This window comes from Sebastes umbrosus, chromosome 11 (assembly GCF_015220745.1).
Source record: "Sebastes umbrosus isolate fSebUmb1 chromosome 11, fSebUmb1.pri, whole genome shotgun sequence".
Taxonomy (NCBI): Eukaryota; Metazoa; Chordata; class Actinopteri; order Perciformes; family Sebastidae; genus Sebastes; species Sebastes umbrosus.
The window spans coordinates 2,736,332-2,758,978 of NC_051279.1; the positions used below are offsets into that span (position 1 = coordinate 2,736,332).

Below are 22,647 nucleotides of genomic sequence, written 5' to 3' on the forward strand. Positions count from 1 at the left end.
TCAAATTATGTGGATGAACTCAACATTAAAGATCCTCAATATCTACTGAAGTCAAAGTAGAAATACAACAATATAAAAACATACTCAAGTATTTGTATATATATATATATTACAAGAAAAAAAATATTGATTTAAAATCTTATTAAAGGTCCCATATCGTGCTCATCTTGATAGTTTAACAGTATTTATAAAGCACTTAAACCTGTTTTATAATATAAAAGACATGAAAATCTAAATTTTAACAATATGGGACCTTTAAAACTTTAGTTTATTGCTGGTCATTAAATTGTGTTGAAATCTTCCTCTCTCTCTCTCTTGGACATCACCACAGCTCTTCATATCCAGCAATAAACTATGTTATTGTAAAAAATAAGCAGAATGAAATAGCATTTCATGATAATTAAAATGTAATCAGCTAATTATTTTTCTTGATTAAAGGTCCCATATCGTGCTCATTTTCAGGTTTATATTTGTATTTTGGGTTTCTACTAGAACATGTTTACATGCTGTAATGTTAAAAAAAACACTTTATTTTCCTCATACTGACCGTAAAGATCCTCAATATTTACTGACATAAACGTAGAAATACAATAATAAAAAAAAATACTCAAGTATTTGTATATATATATATATATTACAAGAAAAAAAAAAATCTTGATTTAAAATCTTATTAAAGGTCCCATATCGTATCGGCTCATTGAACAACATCAACCGCAGTTCTGGAGATAACAGTATGACCAGAATCCTCAAAGACTCCTCTAACCACTGATGAAAGAATCAATTCACTGCACAATAAAAAAAAAGAAGAGCAACTTTTTATTAGTTCATGTTGACAGAAAAGAACATGTATACACATATACAGATATAGTTCCAAAACAAGTCAACTTAAAGGTTCCATATAATGCTCATCTTCAGGTTCATACTTGTATTTTGGGTTTCTACTAGAACATGTTTACGTGCTGTAATGTTAAAAAAAACTTTATTTTCCTCATACTGTCTGCCTGAATATACCTGTATTAACCCTCTGTCTGAAACGCTCCGTTTTAGCGCATTTTGACGGAATTGCAACAGAATTGCGTTGCTAGGCAGCAGCTTGGGTCCATGTGTACTTCCTGTCAGCTGATGTCATTCACATCCACTGCAACAGGAAATAAACCGGGACACATTTAGAATGTTTACGTTTAAAACTGGGAAATTGTCTAAATATTGTAGATTTGTGACATCACAAATGGACAGAAATCCTCACAGCTTGTTTCAAACGCACAGTTTCTGAATACGGGCTGTGTGTATTTCTCTGTGGATTCAGCGTTTTGATAGTTTAACAGTATTTATACAGCACTTAAAGTGCTTTATGTTATAAAAGACATGAATATCTCACTTTTTACAATATGGGACCTTTATGATTAAAGTACACAAGTATTATCAGGAAAATATAGTAAAAGTACTCACAATGCGTAGGCCTAAAAACTGGTCATCTGAGTGTTATGGGTCATATAACTATGTATTACATTATTGCATAATTACTATCACAAGTAGAATTTTGCTGTTGGCTAGTCAAGGTTGAGGCAATTTTACTACTTTCTATCTTGCTGGGTGGTCTATAACAACAAATAATATTTTATAAGTGATTATAATTTTTTTGCATATCTGCAGTGCAGTTCCTCCTGCAGCCTCCTGGGTGTGACAGCAAGTTCATTAACAGTTATTTTGCACTTTCTAATAGCAAAGAAGAAGTTTCTTTGAGGGTTTTGCAATTCCGTCGAAACGCACTAAAACGGAGCGTTTCAGACAGAGGGTGAATACAGGTATATTCAGACAGACCATATGAGGAAAATAACTTTTTTTTTACATTGCAGCATGTAAACATGTTCTAGTAGAAACACAAAATACAAGTATGAACCTGAAATTGAGCACGATATGGGACCTTTAATAAGATTTTAATTCAAGATTTTTTCTTGTAATATATATACAAATACTTGAGTACTTTTTATATTGTCGTATTTCTACTTTTACTTCAGTAAATATTCAGGATCTTTACTGTCAAAGCACAGAATGGGTTGAATGACAGAATATTCTAGTAGAAACCCAAAATACGAACCTGAAAATGAGCACGATATGGGACCTTTAATGACCAGCAATAAACTAAAGTTTTAAAATATACTGAATTATTTAACGATTAATTATGATTAAATATTTTCTGTGTAGTTATTCATATGATGATTTATTTAAAGGTCCCATATTATAAAAAGGTGAGATTTTCCTGTTTTTTTATTATAAAACAGACTTAAGTCCTATATAAATACTGTGAAAGTATCGAAACGCTCAATCCACAGGGAAATACACACAGCCCGTATTCAGAAACTCTGCATTTGAAACAAGCTGTCAGGATTTCTGTCCATTTGTGATGTCACAAATAAACAATATTTACATGGTTTTAAATGTAAACATTCTAAATGTGTTCCAGTTTATATCCTGTTGCAGTGTATGTAAATAACATCTGCCGACAGGAAGTAAACATGGACCCAAGCTGTTGCCTAGCAACGCAATTCTGTTGAAATGCACTAAAACGGAGCGTTTCAGGCAGAGGGTGAATACAGGTATATTCAGACAGACCGTATGAGGAAAATAAAGTTTTTTTTTTAACATTACAGCATGTAAACATGTTCTAGTCAAAACCCAAAATACAAGTATGAACCTGAAAACGAGCACGATATGGGACCTTTAAATAAAATATAAACACGGACCCAAGCTGTTGCCTAGCAACGCAATTCCGTTTCAATGCACTAAAACGAAGCGTTTCAGACATAAGGTGAATACAGGTATATTCAGACAGACAGTATGAGAAAAATAAAGTTTTTTTTAACATTACAGCATATAAACATGTTTTAGTAGAAACATAAAGTACAAGTATGAACCTGAAAATGAGCACGATATGGGACCTTTAAAATGTTCTGAATTATTTCACGATTTTATGATTAAATATTTTCTGTGCAGTTTATTTATATAATGATTAATTTATTTAATAATATCTGTGTTTCTTTGTGTGAGGCCTGTCCTCTCATGACTCTTTATTAGCATATCTGCAGTGCAGTTCCTCCTGCAGCCTCCTGGGTGTGACAGCAAGTTCATCAACAGTTCTTTTGCACTTTCTAATAGCAAAGAAGAAGTTTCTTTTGGGGGGGTTGAGGAGGGTGAGGAGGGGCTGGCCCTCTTTCTGTTGTTCCGCTGGAGAATCCTGCAGGAAGGGGATCAGGAGCACAACACACCGACCAGACCAGAGACCAGACATCACAGCACAGCTACTCACAGCGCGCCTCCGAACACTCAGCCGCTCAGCCGCATCACGGCGCCGCTGCAGGAGAGAAGAGAGAGTACCGCTCCTCCAGCTCTCCGGTACCGGTACCGGTTCTACCTCCTGGGTTAACGGGCAGCACAAGCAGCTGGCAGCTACGGCCGTTAGCCTGAACTCCTCTGCGGGTCTGGGGGGCTCTGTGAAGGGAGGAAGAGGAGGAGGAGAGAGGAGGAGGAAGAGGAGGCTGGAGGTCTGAGACGCTTCCAGCCTGAAGGGGCCGCCGGTTCGGCCACAGGAACCCAGACCCGGACCAGCTAGCTTTGGACCCGCGCAGCTAAGTGAATGGGATGGAGCCGGGACCGTCTGGCGCTGGTACGTTTATATATTTATACTTTAATGCTTTTGCATGATGCATACCCGAGTTATGGCTGCAGAGATAGGTTGCATATGGATAAAATAAACCGGGGTAGCCTGGCCTTCTGTGGGGGGGATACAGGAGGAGGCTCGGCTGCAGAGATGGAGAGATGGGGGGGGGGGGCTCTGTCTCCTGCAGGATGCATGCACAAAACCTTATTATTCATCCAGATTTATGGCTGTCTCCTGCAGGATGCATGCACGAAACGGTATTATTTATCCAGATTTATAGTCTTAGACAAGCCTTGTTGGAGGGCTGACAAATATCCTCAGCCATGCATGCGAAGGGGTGCAGGGAGGTCGTGGGAATCTGGGTGAGGAGGGACGAGGTGAAGACTGGAGCCTGGAGAAGCCTGGAGTCTGGAGCATAAAGCCTGGAGTCTGGAGCCTGGAGAAGCCTGGAGCCTGGAGCATGAAGCCTGGAGAAGCCTGGAGAAGCCTGGAGCATGAAGCCTGGAGTCTGAAGCCTGGAAAAGCCTGGAGCCTGGAGCATGAAGCCTGGAGTCTGAAGACTGAAGCCTTAAGCCTGTAGAAGCCTGGAGCCTGCAGCCTGCAGCCTGGAGCCTGAAGACTGGAGCCTGGAGCATGGAGCCTGGAGACTGAAGCCTGCAGCCTGGAGGTTAGCCTGGAGCCTGAAGACTGGAGCCTGGAGCATGAAGCCTGGAGCCTGGAGCCTGGAGCATGGAGCATGGAGCATGGAGCATGGAGCCTGGAGACTGGAGCCTGGAGTCTGAAGCATGAAGCCTGGAGACTGGAGTCTGAAGCATGAAGCCTGGAGTCTGAAGCATGAAGCCTGGAGCCTGGAGCCTGGAGCCTGGAGCCTGAAGAAGCCCACCTTCAAGCAGCAGCAGCTGGCTGCACCCCGCACAGCACCCCCAGCCTCCAGCCTCCAGCCTCCTGCCTCCCTTTACACTGACAGCTTATGGTTGCTCTCTCACTGTTCTGGTTGTCCAAAAGAGAGTTTAACACCTACACACACATTACACATTAGGGACACACAGGCCTAAACATCTGCAGCGACAGATGCATCATTTATTTATGTTTGAACCAAAAATAATCCTCCAATTGGGATATCTGTGCATCTGCTCTTAAGATAAAATAAGATAAGATGAACCTTTAATAATCCCCGGAGAGAAATTCAGGTGTCAAAGCAGCAACATCAGCAAACAGAGTGAAACACAGGAGAGGTAAAGGTATACAAACATTATAAAAACAAGAAATAGAGATATAGAAGATACAGAGTGAATGGGTGAACATAGTGTGTGCAGTCCGTCAATAAATAAATGTAGTATGTATATATGTGCAGTCTATAAAGTGGTATATAGGAACCATATTGTATTATAACAGAGAACCTGTTTGAGAAGCATGTGCAGTGCATTGCAGTTGTTTCACTCAGATTTCTCAGTGCCCAGTGTGATGATCTTTTATTTAGCAGTTTTCTTTGGATAGAGCCAATTAAAACACCAACTAGGTAGTGTTTGACTTCACGCCAAAGTCTGAAGTCCACCTATTGTGGAAAATCTTGAACCTTGGCACTTTTATAATCCCGCCTTGTTGAGTGTGTCTTGTACTTTTGGATGGCAGGGTTTATGTGATATTGAATGCTGAGGTGTTGTTGTGACCTCATAGAACCCGTTAACTCTCTCCGAACCCTCCTTGGATATAGTTTTCTTTATTGGTACAAGTATAGGGCCCTGAGATTGAAATGATGTTGTCAGTCCAGACACTGAACCTTGAATCCAGTTGAATAGGCTTGTTTTTATTTTTTAAGGATGGGGGGAAGGGCCCCCAGGGCGGGCCCCTCATCTCAAAGTCTGCTTTTGTGTTTGAAGTGTGATTATTCAATGTGCTATTTTTCCAAGATTGAGCTGATTGCCATGTTTAACTCGCGGTCAACAGCCAATTATTCAGAGAGCCAAATTGTTTCGGCCAAAAACAATTGAAGCATAATTGGCTGTTTCTTTTCATTCATATACTTGGCCTGTTGTGATCTCCTGATGAGGGACGGGGGTCTCCTAGTAAACACCCACCACTCGTCCCTATTTTGAGATTTTAAAGGCTCATTTTAACTGTGTAGTTGCATTTAAGCTCGGTAGCACTCACACTTTAGCTGCACGAGAACTGCTATTACCGCCAAATAGATTTATTTAAAAGCTACATACTGAACCCAGAGTGTAGAACTGTGAGCTTGAAATTATACTTAAAATTAGTTGTACTGCAGATCGCACCGAAGGATCATGAAAACGGGCAAATTTGCCGTTAATGAACCAAAATAAGGTGCACAAAAATGTCCCTAGATATGACTTTAAAGTATGAGACTTATTGCTTGTTACGTCATCGTAAAGACAGTAAGTTGTGAGTGTCTTCATGTTGGTGATGCAGCGCCCAAAGCTCTTCTGCTTTAAGTCTCACCGCCCGGGAAAGACTGCTATTGTCTTGGGGATATGTGAAAGCGCTGGCTCCGCTTCTCACCATCTGCCTTCACTGGCACAAGGGCGAAGTGTGTGTGTGTGTGTGTGTGTCATTGTGTGAGCGCGCAGCGATCACAACTCACTCTAGACACTCTGGCGTTATATTCACACACACACACACACATGCGTGCTCTTCTTGCACACGGAGTACGTGTGGTCAACACATGTCTGGTGTCTGTGTTTACGGTGTTTGTCAGATGCGTTTGTGGCGAAGTGTGATTCTACATGTAAACACACACAAACGGAGCATCTTTCTGAGTTTTATGGCTAATATTACTCTTCCTGTCAGTTTGGCATTTCCTAAAGGCTTAGTGAGAATACAGTATGACTGAGTGGTTTATGTTTGACCCAATGATTTCCATGTAGCAGCTATTTAAAGCAGGTTCGGGATACACAGGCGCCGCGGCCCCCGATGTGGGAACACGCTCAGTCCAGGACCAAAAAGGCCAAGGTCTCTTCAGCATGACCACAGCGGCACCCCGGCCTCCTCCCATCTCCTCCAACAGCCCTACACACACACACACACACACACAGGTCCCCTGATATCCATGACAATGCTGTGTTGCCGTGGTGTCTCCATGGTGAGGCTGGGAATGTAGAGGGGGCCCCCTGTGTTTGTGTGTGTGAGGGTGTGTGTTCGCCGTAGCAAGGGCGCTCCCTCTGTCGAACACCCGTGTATTTGTGTGTGTGTGTGTGTGTGTGTGTGTGTGTGAGTGTGAGACAGAGGAGCAGGGCAGCTGGGGTCTTTGTTGTGGTGGAGGAGGGCTGTTCTCTGGGGACCCAGAGGTTAAGGCGCTGGGCCCCTCTCAGGCAGGAGTCACAGCTATAGCCTCACATCTAGCACCCAGTCTAGGGTCCCCCCCTCTGTATTAGACCTCCTGGACTGGCTCAGACTTGTTTTTTAAGACACAATGCTAGTATGGACACTGATAGTCACTAAATCAGTGTATGCGGTGGGCTACTTGTTACTTCTTCTTCTGCCAGTGAAATACTGTTTTTAAAAAAAAGGCTTAGATTATACGAGCAAATAACAAAAAATAACTGACAAATGAAGTGTGTGTTTGATGAAGACTTATTTTCATTATCGATATAATCTATAATTTATTTTCTCAATTAATTGATGAATCAATCGGTCAGTTAAAGTCATTATGCGCTCTAGGGCTGACCCGAATGCTTCGAATCTTTAACCGTTGCCATGGTAATCGACATATCAGTATTCGAATGCTTAGTGTTTTCTTTTTCTATATATACAAGTATGGTATAAAGTAGGGATGCACCGATACCACTTTTTGTCAGTACAAGTACAAGTACTTACATTTGGGTACTTGTCGATACCGTGTACCGATACGAGTAGTTCTCTGTGCCAGGCTGGGGAGTTCTGCATACGCGACCGGCTAAAGCGTCACCGGGGCGGACCGTCCTCAGTGCGGACCGTCCACAGTGTGGACCGTCCTTAGTGCGCCCCAACCTCGTCGTGCCCCCAGATCGGGGCTCGGCCAATGCAAAAGGCGTCAGGGGTCCGCGGCGATGTCTGCAACCCACCCGACCCGTCTTGAAACACGGACCAAAGAGTCTAACGCACGCGTGAGTCAGAGGGTGCAAGCAAAACCCCGTGGCGCAATGAAAGTGCGGACCGGGCGCACCACTGGCCCGTCTCGCCCGCACCGTCGGGGAGGTGGAGCGTGAGTGTGTGCGATAGGATCCGAAAGATGGTGACAAGGGGTGAACGTCACGCTGCCGTAAAGTGGTATCGGTGCCGTTGTATCGGAGCCTTTTTGCGAGTACGAGTAGATTAACACAGTATCGGTCCCGATACCCGATACTGGTATCGGTATCGGTGCATCCGTAGTATAAATCCCCAAGTAGCCCATGAAATAAGGGATAATCCCACATTTATTCATATTCAACATTAGTTATTATTAGTTGTTCTCAGACAGATATTGCTGTTTGTTGTGTGTAGAGGTGTGTAGAGGTTTGTACGGTAGTGCGGCAGCGTCAGTGAAACGGAGGAGATGGAGACAGACAGAAGAACATGTCAGCCTGTTGCTCATTAGAGCTTCCAATACCTTTTGAATATTTCTCGCCGAATCCCAAAAGCCCCAAAAATGGTATTTCGGGACCGCCCTGATGCGCTCCCAGATGTCACAATCTGTGACATCAAAATGATTGTTTCATCGATCGACCGTTGTCATTGTTGGTGTTGTGTATAGCAGAGATGTGATCAGAAGCACAACAAAACTGAAGTGCATGTGATAAATAAATTCAGAAATCTCGCCGTGCTACATAACTAACGATGTATTCCTTTTCTTCCCTTCCACCATAATTTCTCTTTCTACCGTCCCCTCCTCCTCCTCCTCCTCTTCTCCCTCGTCCGTCCTCATTTGACCTAATCTGGTTGTTCCTCCTCCTCTTCCTTATGCCATGCCATGCCTCCTCCATCTTACCACTTATATAACACACCTCTATCCATCTCCCTGGCTGCGAATTCACATTATGCTGCTTAACTGTTCCATTTCTCATCGTTTCTCTCTCTTCCTATCTTCCCTCTTCCTGTCTTCCTGTTCGTGCCCCTCGCTCTTCACTCTTTTGTCCTCCCATCATGTCCTCTTGGCCCCTGCCTACGCTTCCTTCCCGGCTTATGCCACATTTCTCGCTCTGGTCGCCCTGTCCTCCGCTGCTCACAACCACTTCCTTTGCCACATCCTCACTGTATCTCATGTGTGCCTGTTTGCTTCCCTCTGCTTTGACTTGTGCACATCCACTTTCCTCACTTCTGTTGCTGTGAACCTCCTCCTCTTCCCCTCTGTCACCTGTCCTCCTCGATGCCTCTCTATCCCCCGTCTGTCCAGTGCCCATGGGGGCCTTCCCCCCACCCCTGCAGCAGGTGTTCCATGCCCCCCGCCGGCCAGGCATGGGTACCGTGGGCAAGCCCATCAAGCTGCTGGCCAACTACTTCGAGGTGGAGATCCCAAAGATGGACGTCTTTCACTATGAGGTGGACATCAAGCCCGACAAGTGCCCACGGAGAGTCAACAGGTAACGGGACGTGGCTCCGCCTCCATCTGATCACAGTCACAGTGTTTCTTGCATGTCTCGTCTGCAACGTCCCGCATTAATCTACCAGATCAGTACTCGTCAGTTGTCATGTGTCTTAAACGGTTATTAACGTGTGGCAGCAAACTAGGCATGCATTTTAAAAGAGTCAACAAGCAGCTGAAATGTCTGCAGTGTGGAAAAGTTGAAATTGGATAATGAAAGCCCAACAGTCACTTGTAATCACCGTGTTGCCAGTCTTTTTAGGAGGCAGCAACAACAACAGCTACTTTCAACACGAACAATGCAACTGGGATTTAAATGTAATTCTTTCTAACAACTAATTATATATTGTTACACTTTGATTAGCACGTTTTTGTGTCTGCAGCTGAAACAGAGCTCTTCAGCTCTCCAGTACACCTCACATGGTCTCACTACCTTTAACGTGCGTTATGTTTGCACCATGCAAATAAATAATCTTGATTAATCGCAAATTAATCACACGTTTTTTATCTGTTCAAAATGTACCTTGAAGGGAGATTTGTCAAGTATTTAATCCTCTTATCAACATGGGAGTGGGCAAATATGTTGCTTTATGTAAATTGATGTATATATTTATTATTAGAAATCAATTAACAACACAAAACAATGACAGATATTGTCCAGAAACCCTCACAGGTACTGCATTTAGTATAAAACAATATGCTCACATCATAACATGGCAAACTGCAGCCCAACAGGCAACAACAGCTGTCAGTGTGTCAGTGCGCTCAAAAGTGAATCTCACTGAACTGACCCTTTCACCTTGGCTGGTGTTTATGCTGCGAAGCGGTCTGAATCGCTCGTTGTCTGATGCAGGTTAAATCAAAATTGTTGTGTCAAAATCTCAATGAAGCCACGTGTTTGTGAACGGTTCTTCTAAGGATATTATTGGATAGAATAAATATAATATTGTTAGTGGCTTTCCAATCATTTTTATGATAAGATGCAGGAGCAAAATAGGCATCTTGCAGTTTACAATGAAAATGAAATGTATCCTTATTATTGTGAAGAGACAGTCTTCTATTAGGTTCACTCTAACTATTCAGGCGAGCACGGATCGCTGTGTTACTTGTAAACATGCTTGCAAGCTTCAGTATTTTTGTTTTCATGAAACTAGTCTTCACAACACAGCACTTTCTACAGTTACTGATTTTTAGCAGCTTTTCCCTCATCGCCATCCACCGTGTTGCAGTACCGCTTAACTGTTATGTCTGTTACTAATGCGCCTAAAAACAGCCTTATTAAAACGCCGTTTAATGAGTGATACCAGAATCAGAAATACATCATTGATCTCCGGGGGAAATTACAGTTGTTCCCTTTTAGAATAAAAAAAATACTGAGAAGTTATGAGAAAAATAGAAATAAGAACAGAGATGAAATGCAAATGTGTGCTTTATCAAATATAAACGCAAAAAAAATAAATGCAAATATAAAGTTAACTATTAAAGAAATCACAAACTCAAACTAATTTTTTACTTTGAATATTTTTAATTATTAAAAAAGAAAATTAAAGCTTCAGTAGGAAGTATATTTTTTGGCATCATTGGGCAAAAAAATTCCATAATAACCTTAAACCAATAAACAGTACACTACAAGATGATTCTGAAAACATCTGAGGAGAGAAATAGGCATTACAGTAACAGAATATTGATTCATATTTGATCAGCGCTGCCTAGTATGACCGTTTGGTCAGAGTTCGCGAGTGATTGACAGCCGGCTCTCATAGACGGCAGCTGGACAGCAGACCTCAGATCAGCTCTTACTGCTTGTTTTCCTCCGGTCTGTGAAATCTTGTAGATGCCGTTAGGAGCACCGGAGGACACAGAGGAACATGATTTCTTTCAGATTACCTGTTTCATGCACTACTGTCAGGATTTAGTGACCGTTAAAGAAAAATAATTTCAGCGTTAAGTTCCATGTTCTGTCGTCTATATTACATTACTTTTCCTGATGTTTTAGATTTTTGCTGTGGTATCGTTTCAGTATCGGTATCGAGATATGTAGGCAGGGTATCGTATTGAAGTCATAACTTTGGTATTATGACAACACTGGAAACTATGAATCCCTAGACACTTTTTATTGGCCCCCTCCATTTTTTTCTTTCCAGATGTAACAAATTAAAAACAAGAAAGAGCTGCCGCGGTCATGATTTGTCACATTTATTACTTTAATCCAAGCAACAAACAGTACATAAAGATAAATTAGAAAATGCAGTGGGGTGGTGGGTGTGTGCTGTCTGTCATGGCTCTCCAGAGAGACAGTTCCTTTTAAAAAAGACTTGTGTTGTTTGCCTTTGAGGGGAAATGGCAGCACGCCATACAACACATATGTTGTCATCATGTTTGATCCAGGAGAGTTTACCCCCTCCATAAAGACATGAATGCCTTTTTCCCTTTTCACTCAGCTGTCTCCGCTTTAGACCTAAAGTGTAGTGTCACACTCTGAGGCAGCTGTCAGCTAGATGTGATCGGCTGTCATGTTGCACACTGTGTGGAGTCGTGTGTCAGGTAGCAGGGACAGGCTACAAGCAGGAATATAATATATATATATGGGCGAGTCTTGGCACCAGCCCAATCTGTGAACTCTCAGGTTTACTGTCCCGGTGCGGCTGACTGACTAATAGCCTCGGCCCCTTTGGAGAATCATCAATGATCATTTAGAGAGACGGGCTGCAAAATGGTGAGATTAGAATAAATTTAGGAAACCCTTGATAGATGGTCTGTGTTTTATTGTTCTGAATAAAAAATGGCATCTGGTTATTTGAAGCCAGATGTTCTCATACAAAACGTGTAGCCATTATTGTTCACAATTTTATTTAGACTTGTGCAACGTTAATAATAATAACTGTATTTCCTCAAGATAAATTAGTTAATTCCCCCCAAAGCTGAAAGGAATAACTTCTTTATTCTGACTACTAAAACAGCCCCGACTTAAAGCTGCAGTGGGAAGAAATGGAGCAAATGTGATTAAAAACAAAAAGTTATTTTTATTTAACGGTCACTATAACCTGACAGTAGTGCATGAGACAGGTAAAATCATGTGCCTCTGGTGTCCTCCGGTGCTCCTAATGGCATCTGCAAGAGTTCACAGACCGGAGGAAAACAACCAATCAGAGCTGATCTGGAGTCTGCCATCCAGCTGTCGTCTATTAGAGCCACGAGTCAATCACTTGCAAACTCCGACCAAACGGTCAAACTAGGCAGCGCTGATCAAATATGAATCAATATTATGTTACTGTAATGCCTATTTCTCTCCTCAGATGTTTTCAGAAACATCTTGTAGTGTACTGTTTAGCTGTAAAATGAGAAAGTTTGTGACCCAGCAGCAGGAGATCAGTTGAGGAAATACCAAGTACCGGTCACATGACCGGAGCACAGCCAATAGAAACACTCTCTCTCTGAAATGACCTGTGATTGGTCAAAGGCGATAGATTTTTTTAAAGCCTGAAAACAGAGCCATGAGGAGGAGCAGAAGTCTCTCAGAACACTTGAATAACAATATGCTGATTATGCAATTTTTGCCCAATGATGCCAAAAATATCCTGCCTACCTCCACTTTAATACCAGTGGACTCATATATATTCTTTTCTTTGATTTGAACGAGCAATCTTTTGTTAAAATCCTTGAAGATCTCCGTAGAAAAGACAAGAGAGCACTCTAGGAGAGTCCTTGAGCTTTAGTGACTTCCCAGTGAACAAGGATGTGAACAGAAACAGACACAAATGAACAAATCAGTAAATCTCCTATTTAATCTCCGTTTCAACGGAATTGCGTTGCTAGGCAACGGCTTGGGTCCCTGTTTACTTCCTGTCAGCTGAATGTCATTCACAAAGACTTCATCTGAAATCGCATACCGTGAATGACATACCTAACATGTGTACTATCATTCAACATACCTTTTGTGTGAATAAACAGTAAGCGTGTATCTTTTCGGACGCACTGAAGCAGTAATTTACGTCGTCACTTCCCGAGAGCCTCCTTGACGGTTGGAGACGCGTAACCACGGTAACCCGTGCCAACCTCATGTGACCAAAACGACTCACGCTTGTGAGAATCAAAGCTTGAATTCATTTATAATATATATTACAGCTAACAAAACTTAATATTTACTGGATATTTAACTGGAGATAGTATACTAAGATTTCGGACATACTAAAAAACATCTCACAAACTGTTTTAGCGTACTGAATCGCATGTTAGTGTGGAGCTTCGGACGCAACCATAAACATCTGCTCAGATAAAGAAGAATCCCTGAAAGTTGCATGTGTTCGTTCGTTCACCTTCTCCATCATTCAGAGAGGGTCTCTTCTGGTTTTAGGCTTCGAGACAAAGGTTCCAAGAAGGCATGCAAAGGTCAAGCCCTTTGACCTTTTCCTTTCAGAACAACTCCTCATCCCCCCACACTATATGAAGGCCAAGGCACAGGCATTGAAAGGTGGCCCCCTCGCCCACGCCCTCGCTCTTTTTGTCCTCGCCTCTCCCCCCGTGACCATGAGCTATTGCACCCAACAGCTGCATCCTGCTTGATCAATATTCTATCAACTTGAGAACTACCCCACCCCCCCACCCCGATCACAAAAGAGCATCCTGATCAGGCGATGGGTTTAATTGTCCGAGCCGGGTCTGTTTCTGGCGCATGTTAATCCCGTACTGTCTTTGTGTTGCGTTCCTTACAGGGAGGTGGTGGAATACATGGTGCAACACTTCAAGCCCCAGCTCTTTGGCGACAGGAAGCCGGTGTACGACGGCAAGAAGAACATCTACACGGTGCTAGCACTTCCCATCGGGAGTGAGAAGGTAGATGTTGTGCAGTGGTTTTTGCTTTACACCGTTACACCATGCCATTATCACCAGCTAATGTCTCCTCAGGGATCAATAAAGTCCTCTTTGAAACGGGAGTTTGTCTCTCTGGGGAGGAAGGGCTTTATGAAAAACACTGAATAGAAGGAGCTCTTTATCTCCTGCAGAGCACATATGTTCATCTCAGTATTCATCAACAACCACAAACACAAAACCACTTACTGTTTTATGGAACACTGTTACTGTCTGGTTGGAGACTTCTAGTATTAAAGGAACATTGTGTAGGATTTAGCGACATCTAGTGGTGAGGTTTCAGAAATAAAAGCTGCAGCTCCTCAAGACCAACAGAGGTTTCCTGTTTCTTGTTTCCCGGAGGCTGAGTGGAGTGACGGCGGGGGTCAACTCCGGAGCGAGTAACGTTATCGACACCGGCCGAAGGAGGAAAATTTAACCAAAGAACGTACTGTATATTGCCAAGAAGTGAAAGTCAATTGTTCAGTCCGTTGCAACGCCAGCATCTCTGTTTGGGAACAGAGACGTTAATACATCCACCGTGGTACAGGCTGACAGCATACAGCCCATGGGTGTATTAGAAGATAATAAAAGTGATGAATTACAGCCAGTATCTCCGTTATTACAGCCACATACAGCTAGCAGGAAGCTGGCAGAACCGGATATGTCATATGAGCGTGATGTGTAGTAGGCAAGGTGTTTTTGAACCGCCCTCTGTGGTGTGAAACGCCTTCCCTTCCTGAATAATGGATCCTGTATGAAACAGGGTTTCCAGTTTACTGCACATCCTGATAATTAGCTTTTCTTGCTAATAGACCATCTTCATTCACTCTCTGGTTATTGCTCTCCTTCCTCTCGCAGCCTTGTTCTTTACCTCTCTCTCTCTCCGTTTCTGTCCTTTCTGTCCTCTATTTCTCCAGGTGGATTTTGAGGTAACCATCCCAGGTGAGGGCAAAGACCGAATCTTCAAGGTGTCCATCCGTTGGCTGGCCAAAGTGTCATGGCGCCTGCTGCAGGAGACTCTGGTCAGCGGTCGGCTGCAGGTCCCTCTCGACTCGGTCCAAGCCCTGGATGTGGCCATGCGCCACCTGGCCTCTATGAGGTACACCTACTGCAGGGATGCTCATTCTGAAAAATGTTCTTAACCGACCACCGTTAACCGATTATTAACCGTTAACCGACAAGATCTGTGCCTCGCATGCAGCGGTGTTCCAGCTGCAGTGTATGGAGCACAACAGACACCAGTTCACCGTCCGGGACGTGAACTTAGCAGCTACGATGCTGCGTGTAGTGTTGCAGACATGCAGCCACTTTCCCAGGAAAAGTCTCCACCGCACATTTAGTTTAGTTCAGCAGGTTGTCAGCTGTGTGTCTGCCCGGAGTAACGGTACTCTGTCAGCGCGGCTTAGCTTTAGCGAGTGTCCGACAGACCGCGTGTGTGTGTTGCGGAGGTGAGTGTGAGGTGGTTGGTGGCGTTCTAGCTGTGAACGTAGGTGTAGCTGTGTGTGAACAGTTTATTTGTCAGAGAATAAATGCTACAAAACTACAACTCCTCGCTCCGCTCAAGCGAGCTGGAGAGACCGGAGCTGACTTCCTGTATCCTGCAACTCCGGCTCTGCCTCTTAACCGTTTTAACCGATAGTGTTAATCTGTTAAAATGCTTAATGTCAGTTAACGGTTAAACGGTTAATTATTAACATCCCTAGGTAAACCACTGGAACCCTTTCTCTCTTAGATACACCAGTACAGACACAAACAGTGCAACACCCCTTACTCATGTCAAGTTGAGTTATTTGCATGTACTTCTTAAAAGCAGATTGGAAAGTCCTGTTTTTGCCAAGTTGACTAAAACAAACTGTGCAGCCTAGCCAGGTTAACTGGGTTGTTCCATTCACATGCATCATAGCTCCAGGTGTCAGAGTCACTAAACAAGAAGTTGTTAGCTGAAACCTGTGTGAATGTGTCCACTGAACAATGCTGAGCAGGGGAATAACGATAACTGGCTTTAAGGGCTTTACTTGGAGATGATCAATGAGGAAGTCTTGTAGTCAGTTCAGTGATCATGTTTCTTATCTGTTTCAGATAAATACAACACTGTTCCTTGTAACTCCCATTTTTCCGTGCAGGTTTCTTGTCTAATGATTTCAAGAGCTGACTTATTCTGAAACCTCCTAACATGAGATGATTGAACATGACTGGAAATGAAGTCATGCTGAGGTCATGCTTTGAATTAAGTCGAGTCTTTTTGCACATTCATCATTTTCCCCTCCTCTAATTAGGTACACTCCAGTGGGCCGATCATTTTTCTCCCCACCTGAAGGATACTACCACCCACTGGGCGGGGGGAGGGAAGTCTGGTTTGGCTTCCACCAGTCTGTGCGCCCCGCCATGTGGAAGATGATGCTCAACATTGATGGTGAGTCACTGAAGTGACTGAGTGTCTGTGTAGTCAGTCAGTGATCTCATTGCTTTTTACTGACATTGTATGACTGGGCAAGAAACGGGGTGGGGGGGTCAGAAATAGTGCATTTTACTCTGAGACCTAAGAGGATTTGAACCTCCAATCGTTATATGAAGTCACAAATATAGACTTGAGGTGAAGTAAAGGCTCATATAAGTTTTAGGGCATCGATGCACCTTTCTGTTTAGCTGCTCTTCTCTGACCTGTGTGGACTTTCTTCTGCTCTCTGTCTCCCTCTAGTGTCTGCCACGGCCTTCTACAAAGCCCAGCCTGTAATTGAGTTCATGTGTGAAGTTTTGGACATTCGCAATATCGACGAGCAGCCTAAGACTCTCACCGATTCGCAAAGGGTCCGCTTCACCAAGGAGATTAAAGGTGGGCTATCGGCCAGTGTGACCGGCAAGTGCATTCCAAACACATCATCATAATCAAATAAATGTACACCTTCATATCTCTGTCTAAAGATTCTTTGCTCACACCTTCCTAGACCTTGCATGCATAAGTTACTGCCATATCTTATTAGCAATATTTTCCTTTGAAGCTCTTTTAATGACTTTGTTTTAATGCCCGTTTGCACCTCTTATCGTTGGCATCCCCAGGCCTGAAGGTGGAGGTGACTCACTGCGGCCAAATGAAGAGGAAGTATCGTGTATGCAATGTCACCCGACGACCTGCCAGCCACCAAACGTAAGTACACGGACAGTATTGAATTACATAATCAAATACACCCATTGTCTATCTGTTCTGCATACATCTACATTATTAGGATACACCCGTAACGGCTCTATGGATTTAAATCATCTGTTTAGATATGAATACGTTAGTTTGCCATAGAGATCATCTTGGAGCTTGTGCCAGGTACCAAGGAGCCACAGGAACAACATTTCAGGAACTAAACTATGAATTTACGATAAACTCTCCCTCCTTTGCACATTCCTGTTTGTGTTTCGACAAATTAAACACGACAACACAGCGTCATCCTGTTGTTCTCTGTAGCTGCTGTTGCATGATTCTGATGTTTGAATGAATGAGAAAGAGACATGCAGAGGTAGAAAAGGATCCTGTCTCCACAGTTGACGCTCCGCTGAGTGTTTTCTGATGATTTGTTTTTGCTTAAGTGGCGTCTCTCTCTTGTTCACTCTTTGTCACACTGGCACCTTCCCCCTCTTTCTCTCTTTATCTGACTCATTTTTTGGCACTTTCTTTGCACCTGGAACTCTCCTAGAGGTACTATATTAATCTCTAGTCCCTGCTGACGCAGGCAAAACTGATTCCTAGGGGGTGTAAATCACAAGTTTCATCATGATACAATATTATATTGATTCTTTGGACACCGATACGATATTTTGCCGATATCGCAAAGTCTGCCGCGACACGATTTTGATTTGATTCAATTCTCGGGCCTGCGATCAATATGATACAATATCATATGCCCATTTAACTCAATCTGGTTACATTATAACAACTCACAAAAAGCAACTGAAATATGATTTAACAATTTTATTACTGAGTTCTTCCAGACATTTAAATGAAAAACTATCTTTTCTTTAAAATAAAAAATAATAAATATAATTTCAAAATAAAGGCATATCTTAAAGATGATGATATGTATTGATGTTTTCACTTTGCATCGATGATATTGGATCATTGATCATTGAATCGATGCATCATTACATCATCACCCCTACCGATTTCCTCCCCTCATTATATAGTAGCAATATTCATCAGTATTTGATCCACTCAAAATCCGTTGTTAATCATTACAGCGAAGGCAACTTCTTCATCTTCACTGTCGTTCATGTTTCTTGTCTCCTCCACCAGGTTTCCCCTCCAGCTTGAAAGCGGGCAGACAGTAGAATGTACAGTGGCCCAGTACTTCAAGCAGAAGTACAACTTGCAGCTAAAATACCCCCACCTGCCCTGTCTACAGGTGGGGCAGGAGCAGAAGCACACCTACCTGCCTCTGGAGGTGAGGACGGGCTCGAGGAGGATTTAAACTGTGATACGAGTTTATCATTTAAAGATTTGAACCAATAGAGAGTGAATAAAGATTCATCCAGGATTAGTGCATGTGACTAACTCTGGATTTACTCCTTCCAGGTGTGTAACATTGTAGCAGGTCAAAGGTGCATCAAGAAGCTGACAGATAATCAGACCTCCACTATGATCAAAGCCACGGCTCGCTCTGCACCCGACAGACAGGAGGAGATCAGCAGGCTGGTGAGTTGTAGAGACGACGGGCGGGAGGAGGAGGCAACACAACAGATGTGTCAAACTCAATTTCACTAAAGGCCACACTGGGACAAGAGAATCACATCAAAGGGCTGGACAGATATAGTTTATTAACATGCTTTTGTTTAAATCACAAGTGGGTAGAAATGGAGCAAATATGATTTAGTTGTTTTTATAAAACGGTCACTATATCCTGACAGTAGTGCATGAGACAGGAAATCTGAAAAAAATCATATGCCTCTGTGTCCTCCGGTGCTCCTAACGGCATCTGCAAGATTTCACAGACCGGAGGAAAACAACCAATCAGAGCTGATCTGTAGTCTGCCATCTCTGAGCCGGCTGTCAATCACTCGCCAACTCCGATCAAACAGTCAAACTAGGCAGAGCTGATCAAATATGAATCAATATTCCGTTACGTTAATGCCTATTTCTCTCCTCAAATGTTTTCTAAACATCTTGTAGTGTACTGTTTAGCTGTAAAATATGTGACCTGGGAGCCATGTTGAGATCAGTTGAGGAAATACCAAGCACCGCCCACCAGCCGGAGCACAGCCAATAGGAATGCTTTTTCTCTCTGAAATGACCTGTGATTGGTCAGAGTCTCCCGTTGCAGATTTTTTAAAGCCTGAAAACAGAGCCATGAGGAGGAGCAGAAGTCTAGTTTTCTCTCAGAACACTTGAATTACAATATGCTGAAAGGTTATCATGAAATTCTCAATAATGCCGGAAATATATACGGCCTACTGCAGCTTATATTGATTATATCGTTGCATGTCCCATACAGCCTTCTCACATACTATTTAGTCCACATAAAGCTCTAAACAAAAGTCAACAAAAAAGTTGCTTAGCATTTAGTCGAGCAAAATAATGCATCATGAAAACGTTTTTACAAGTAGGCTACCATACAGCCAACTCACAACAACCTGTTTCACAGTCCTGAATATGACTACAGTATGTGTGGGACATTTAATAAAACAAGTACAATTAAAGATCTTTGATCATGTAGTTTACACGTCATATAAAGCCTTTTTTCTATGTGCCATTCTGTGTTAGCTAGCTTGCAGACAGTAGAGGCACGCCTGTGTGTTTGGCGTACGGAGCACACGTGTTGCTGTGCAGACCACGACAACTCAGCGGGCCAAAATTGATTGAGAAACTAAATGAATTTGGGGGCCGGATTTGGCCCGCAGGCCTCGAGTTTGACACATGTGGTGTATGGGAATGTATGACTCTGTTATTCATAGTGTGAGACACACAGAGACTGTGAGATATGATGGACGGCCTCTCTCTCTCCCTCCACAGATGAAGAATGCTAACTTCAACCTGGACCCGTACATCCAGGAGTTTGGGATCAAGGTGAAGGATGAGATGGCGGAGGTGACGGGCAGGGTGCTTCCAGCCCCGATCCTGCAGTACGGAGGACGGGTAATACACGCTTCATTTATTATTCAAAAACAAAAACATGTTGTTATCATGGGAGTCTGGAAATAGGGACATTGCATTTGAACCACACACGGTAGATCTGCCCTGTAGTGGTTCTGAGGTGTTTAAAGAAACATGGTATGTCCACTAAAACCCTCATCAACTTCTACCGGTCTGCAACAGAAAGCATCTGAACTGGATGCATGTACTGGTCTGGTTTAGCAACATTACATCATATGACCATAAACTCCTGATGAGGACAGTTACAGGACATTAACACCACTCGCTGCAGGAAGAAAGCACTTTGCATCATGCAGGACACAAGTCATCCAGCATATATAGTCTTTTCTCTTATCTTTCTTCAGGGAAGCTCCTACAGAGCATCAGAGCTCAGACCTCTCGCCTCAGAGACAGTTTTTACCCTCAGACAGGCGGTCAGACTGCTGAACAGTAGCTCTAAATGAATGCAGAGCTGTGGATTGTTTTTTTTATGGTTTTTAGTTTTTTTTTTGTATAATTTATTTATTTTATTTAACCTTTATTTAACCTTTAGTTAACCTTTAGTTAACCAGGTTAGTCCCATTGAGATTAAGAACCTCTTTTCCAAGGGAGACCTGGCCAAGACGGTCAGCAGCAAGAACACAAAGTTGCAGACACACACATTCACAAACACTAAAAGCACTAAAATGTGCATTAAAAGAGAGCTATCTAAAGACAAATGGAGGGACAAAAAGGAACTTTTCTGGGAGTCAGCTGTACAACAAGGGGACTAAAACCATTGGCATGCCATAGAGTCTGCTTCTAAAGCCTTCATCTTAGATTTAAAAATGTTTAATGATACCAGCTCCTTGATTTTTCAGGTCATTTTGGAGCAAATTCCAGGCTGAGGCTGCAGAATATGCAAAAGCCCCTTCCACAATTTTTGTCCGAACTTTTGGGATAGAGAGCACAAAGAAGTCCTGTGAACGCACTGAATACTGTCCACAATTGTTTTGCGTAATAAAAACACTTAAGTATTGTGGGAGCAGACCCAGAATCACCTTTATACCTTTTATTATCAGGTATTGTCTTATTTATTGTAGTATTTATCTAGTGTACTATTTATAGATTTGAAGGGCTGAGAGGGTAAAATGCATTTCACTGTACTTTTAAATGCATATGACGAATAAACTTGAATAAACCTCATTTGGTTGAAACTTCCTCTCCTCTGGTCCCGTCTTCCACAGAACCGTGCCATAGCGACCCCCAACCAGGGAGTGTGGGACATGAGGGGGAAGCAGTTTTACAACGGCATCGAGATCAAAGTGTGGGCCATCGCCTGCTTCGCCCCCCAGAAACAGTGCAGAGAAGAGGTGCTCAAGTAAGTACTGGGCCTTTGCATTCTGCATTTTATCTGCTGAATAGCATGGATCTCTTTGGTCATATTCGAATATTGATCAGTATTCATTGTGTTTATTACTATTTCAATGTTTTGGGGATATTTATGGTATTTATAACATGGTTATATGGAAATGAATAGTAACTCCCAGTGATCAGTAACACGTAAACATGACTAAAACATGGAGAGCACATGAGTATATCTTTATAATTTGTATCATAAATGGTGTATTTTACATCAAATGTACAGTCCAGTTGTAGTAGAGAGTGTAATATAATATAATATATGAGTATAATGCCTTCGAAATTGAGATTTGATACTAGGCGAGGATAAAAACATACTTTTTCTTTTATTGCATCTCCATTGTACTCTCCATAGTGATATAGTTTAGTTTACTTACAATGGATTCATATTCCTTAGCTTCTTACTTTTCAAAGGAGACCAGATATATTCATCTAAGCCTCGTGGTTGAGCAGCTAATCATTTTCCTTTTAGGTAGGTTTTTTAGTTCTAGTTTTTTCCCGAGGTGATATGGTTAGGGCTTAACAGGTTAAATCATTTTTACCATATTATTCTTTGGCTGTTTTGCATTTAGCAGTAAGTCATTAGATCCACTTTTAATTTAGCTGCTAGCAAGAGAAAAAAGTGCATCCACAACGCCTACATTTGGTATCTCAAACACAGCGATTGGTTTCTCTATAATATGATCCATAATGTTTCCTGATGACAGAGCAGGGATGCGGTGCAAGGCAACAGTAAAGGATGAAAAAGCCCTTAGCCTTAGCTTGCTGAATATTGTGTCAACTAATCTGGTTTCCTTTTTCAGGAACTTCACGGACCAGCTGCGTAAAATCTCCAAGGATGCCGGGATGCCCATCCAGGGTCAGCCATGTTTCTGTAAATACGCCCAGGGAGCGGACAGCGTGGAGCCCATGTTCAGACACCTGAAGAACACCTACTCTGGACTGCAGCTCATCATCGTCATCCTGCCGGGAAAAACTCCAGTCTATGGTAGGCTATTTTTCTTGGATATACACTCTCAAGACAGGTTGTTTAAAAGCATCATGGTGTTCTTCATGTTTCCGTTTCCA

General features: G+C 42.7%; 1 protein-coding gene across 2 annotated transcripts in view; it reads left to right on the forward strand.

Moving 5' to 3' along the window:
- Positions 1–2,964: 2,964 nt before the first annotated feature.
- ago1 (argonaute RISC component 1) overlaps positions 2,965–22,647 on the forward strand; it is a 28,079-nt gene continuing 8,396 nt past the window's right edge. The window contains exons 1-12 of one of the 2 annotated variants that reach the window (XM_037784414.1): positions 2,965–3,664; positions 9,027–9,213; positions 13,928–14,048; positions 14,984–15,165; positions 16,343–16,479; positions 16,765–16,923; positions 17,124–17,211; positions 18,346–18,493; positions 18,625–18,744; positions 20,059–20,181; positions 21,405–21,538; positions 22,383–22,567. In XM_037784414.1, the coding sequence (XP_037640342.1) occupies positions 3,640–3,664; positions 9,027–9,213; positions 13,928–14,048; positions 14,984–15,165; positions 16,343–16,479; positions 16,765–16,923; positions 17,124–17,211; positions 18,346–18,493; positions 18,625–18,744; positions 20,059–20,181; positions 21,405–21,538; positions 22,383–22,567 (1,609 nt within the window). In that variant the 5' untranslated portion in view covers positions 2,965–3,639. The remainder of the gene's footprint in view (positions 3,665–9,026; positions 9,214–13,927; positions 14,049–14,983; positions 15,166–16,342; positions 16,480–16,764; positions 16,924–17,123; positions 17,212–18,345; positions 18,494–18,624; positions 18,745–20,058; positions 20,182–21,404; positions 21,539–22,382; positions 22,568–22,647) is intronic. The other variant, XM_037784415.1, reaches the window with a different exon arrangement.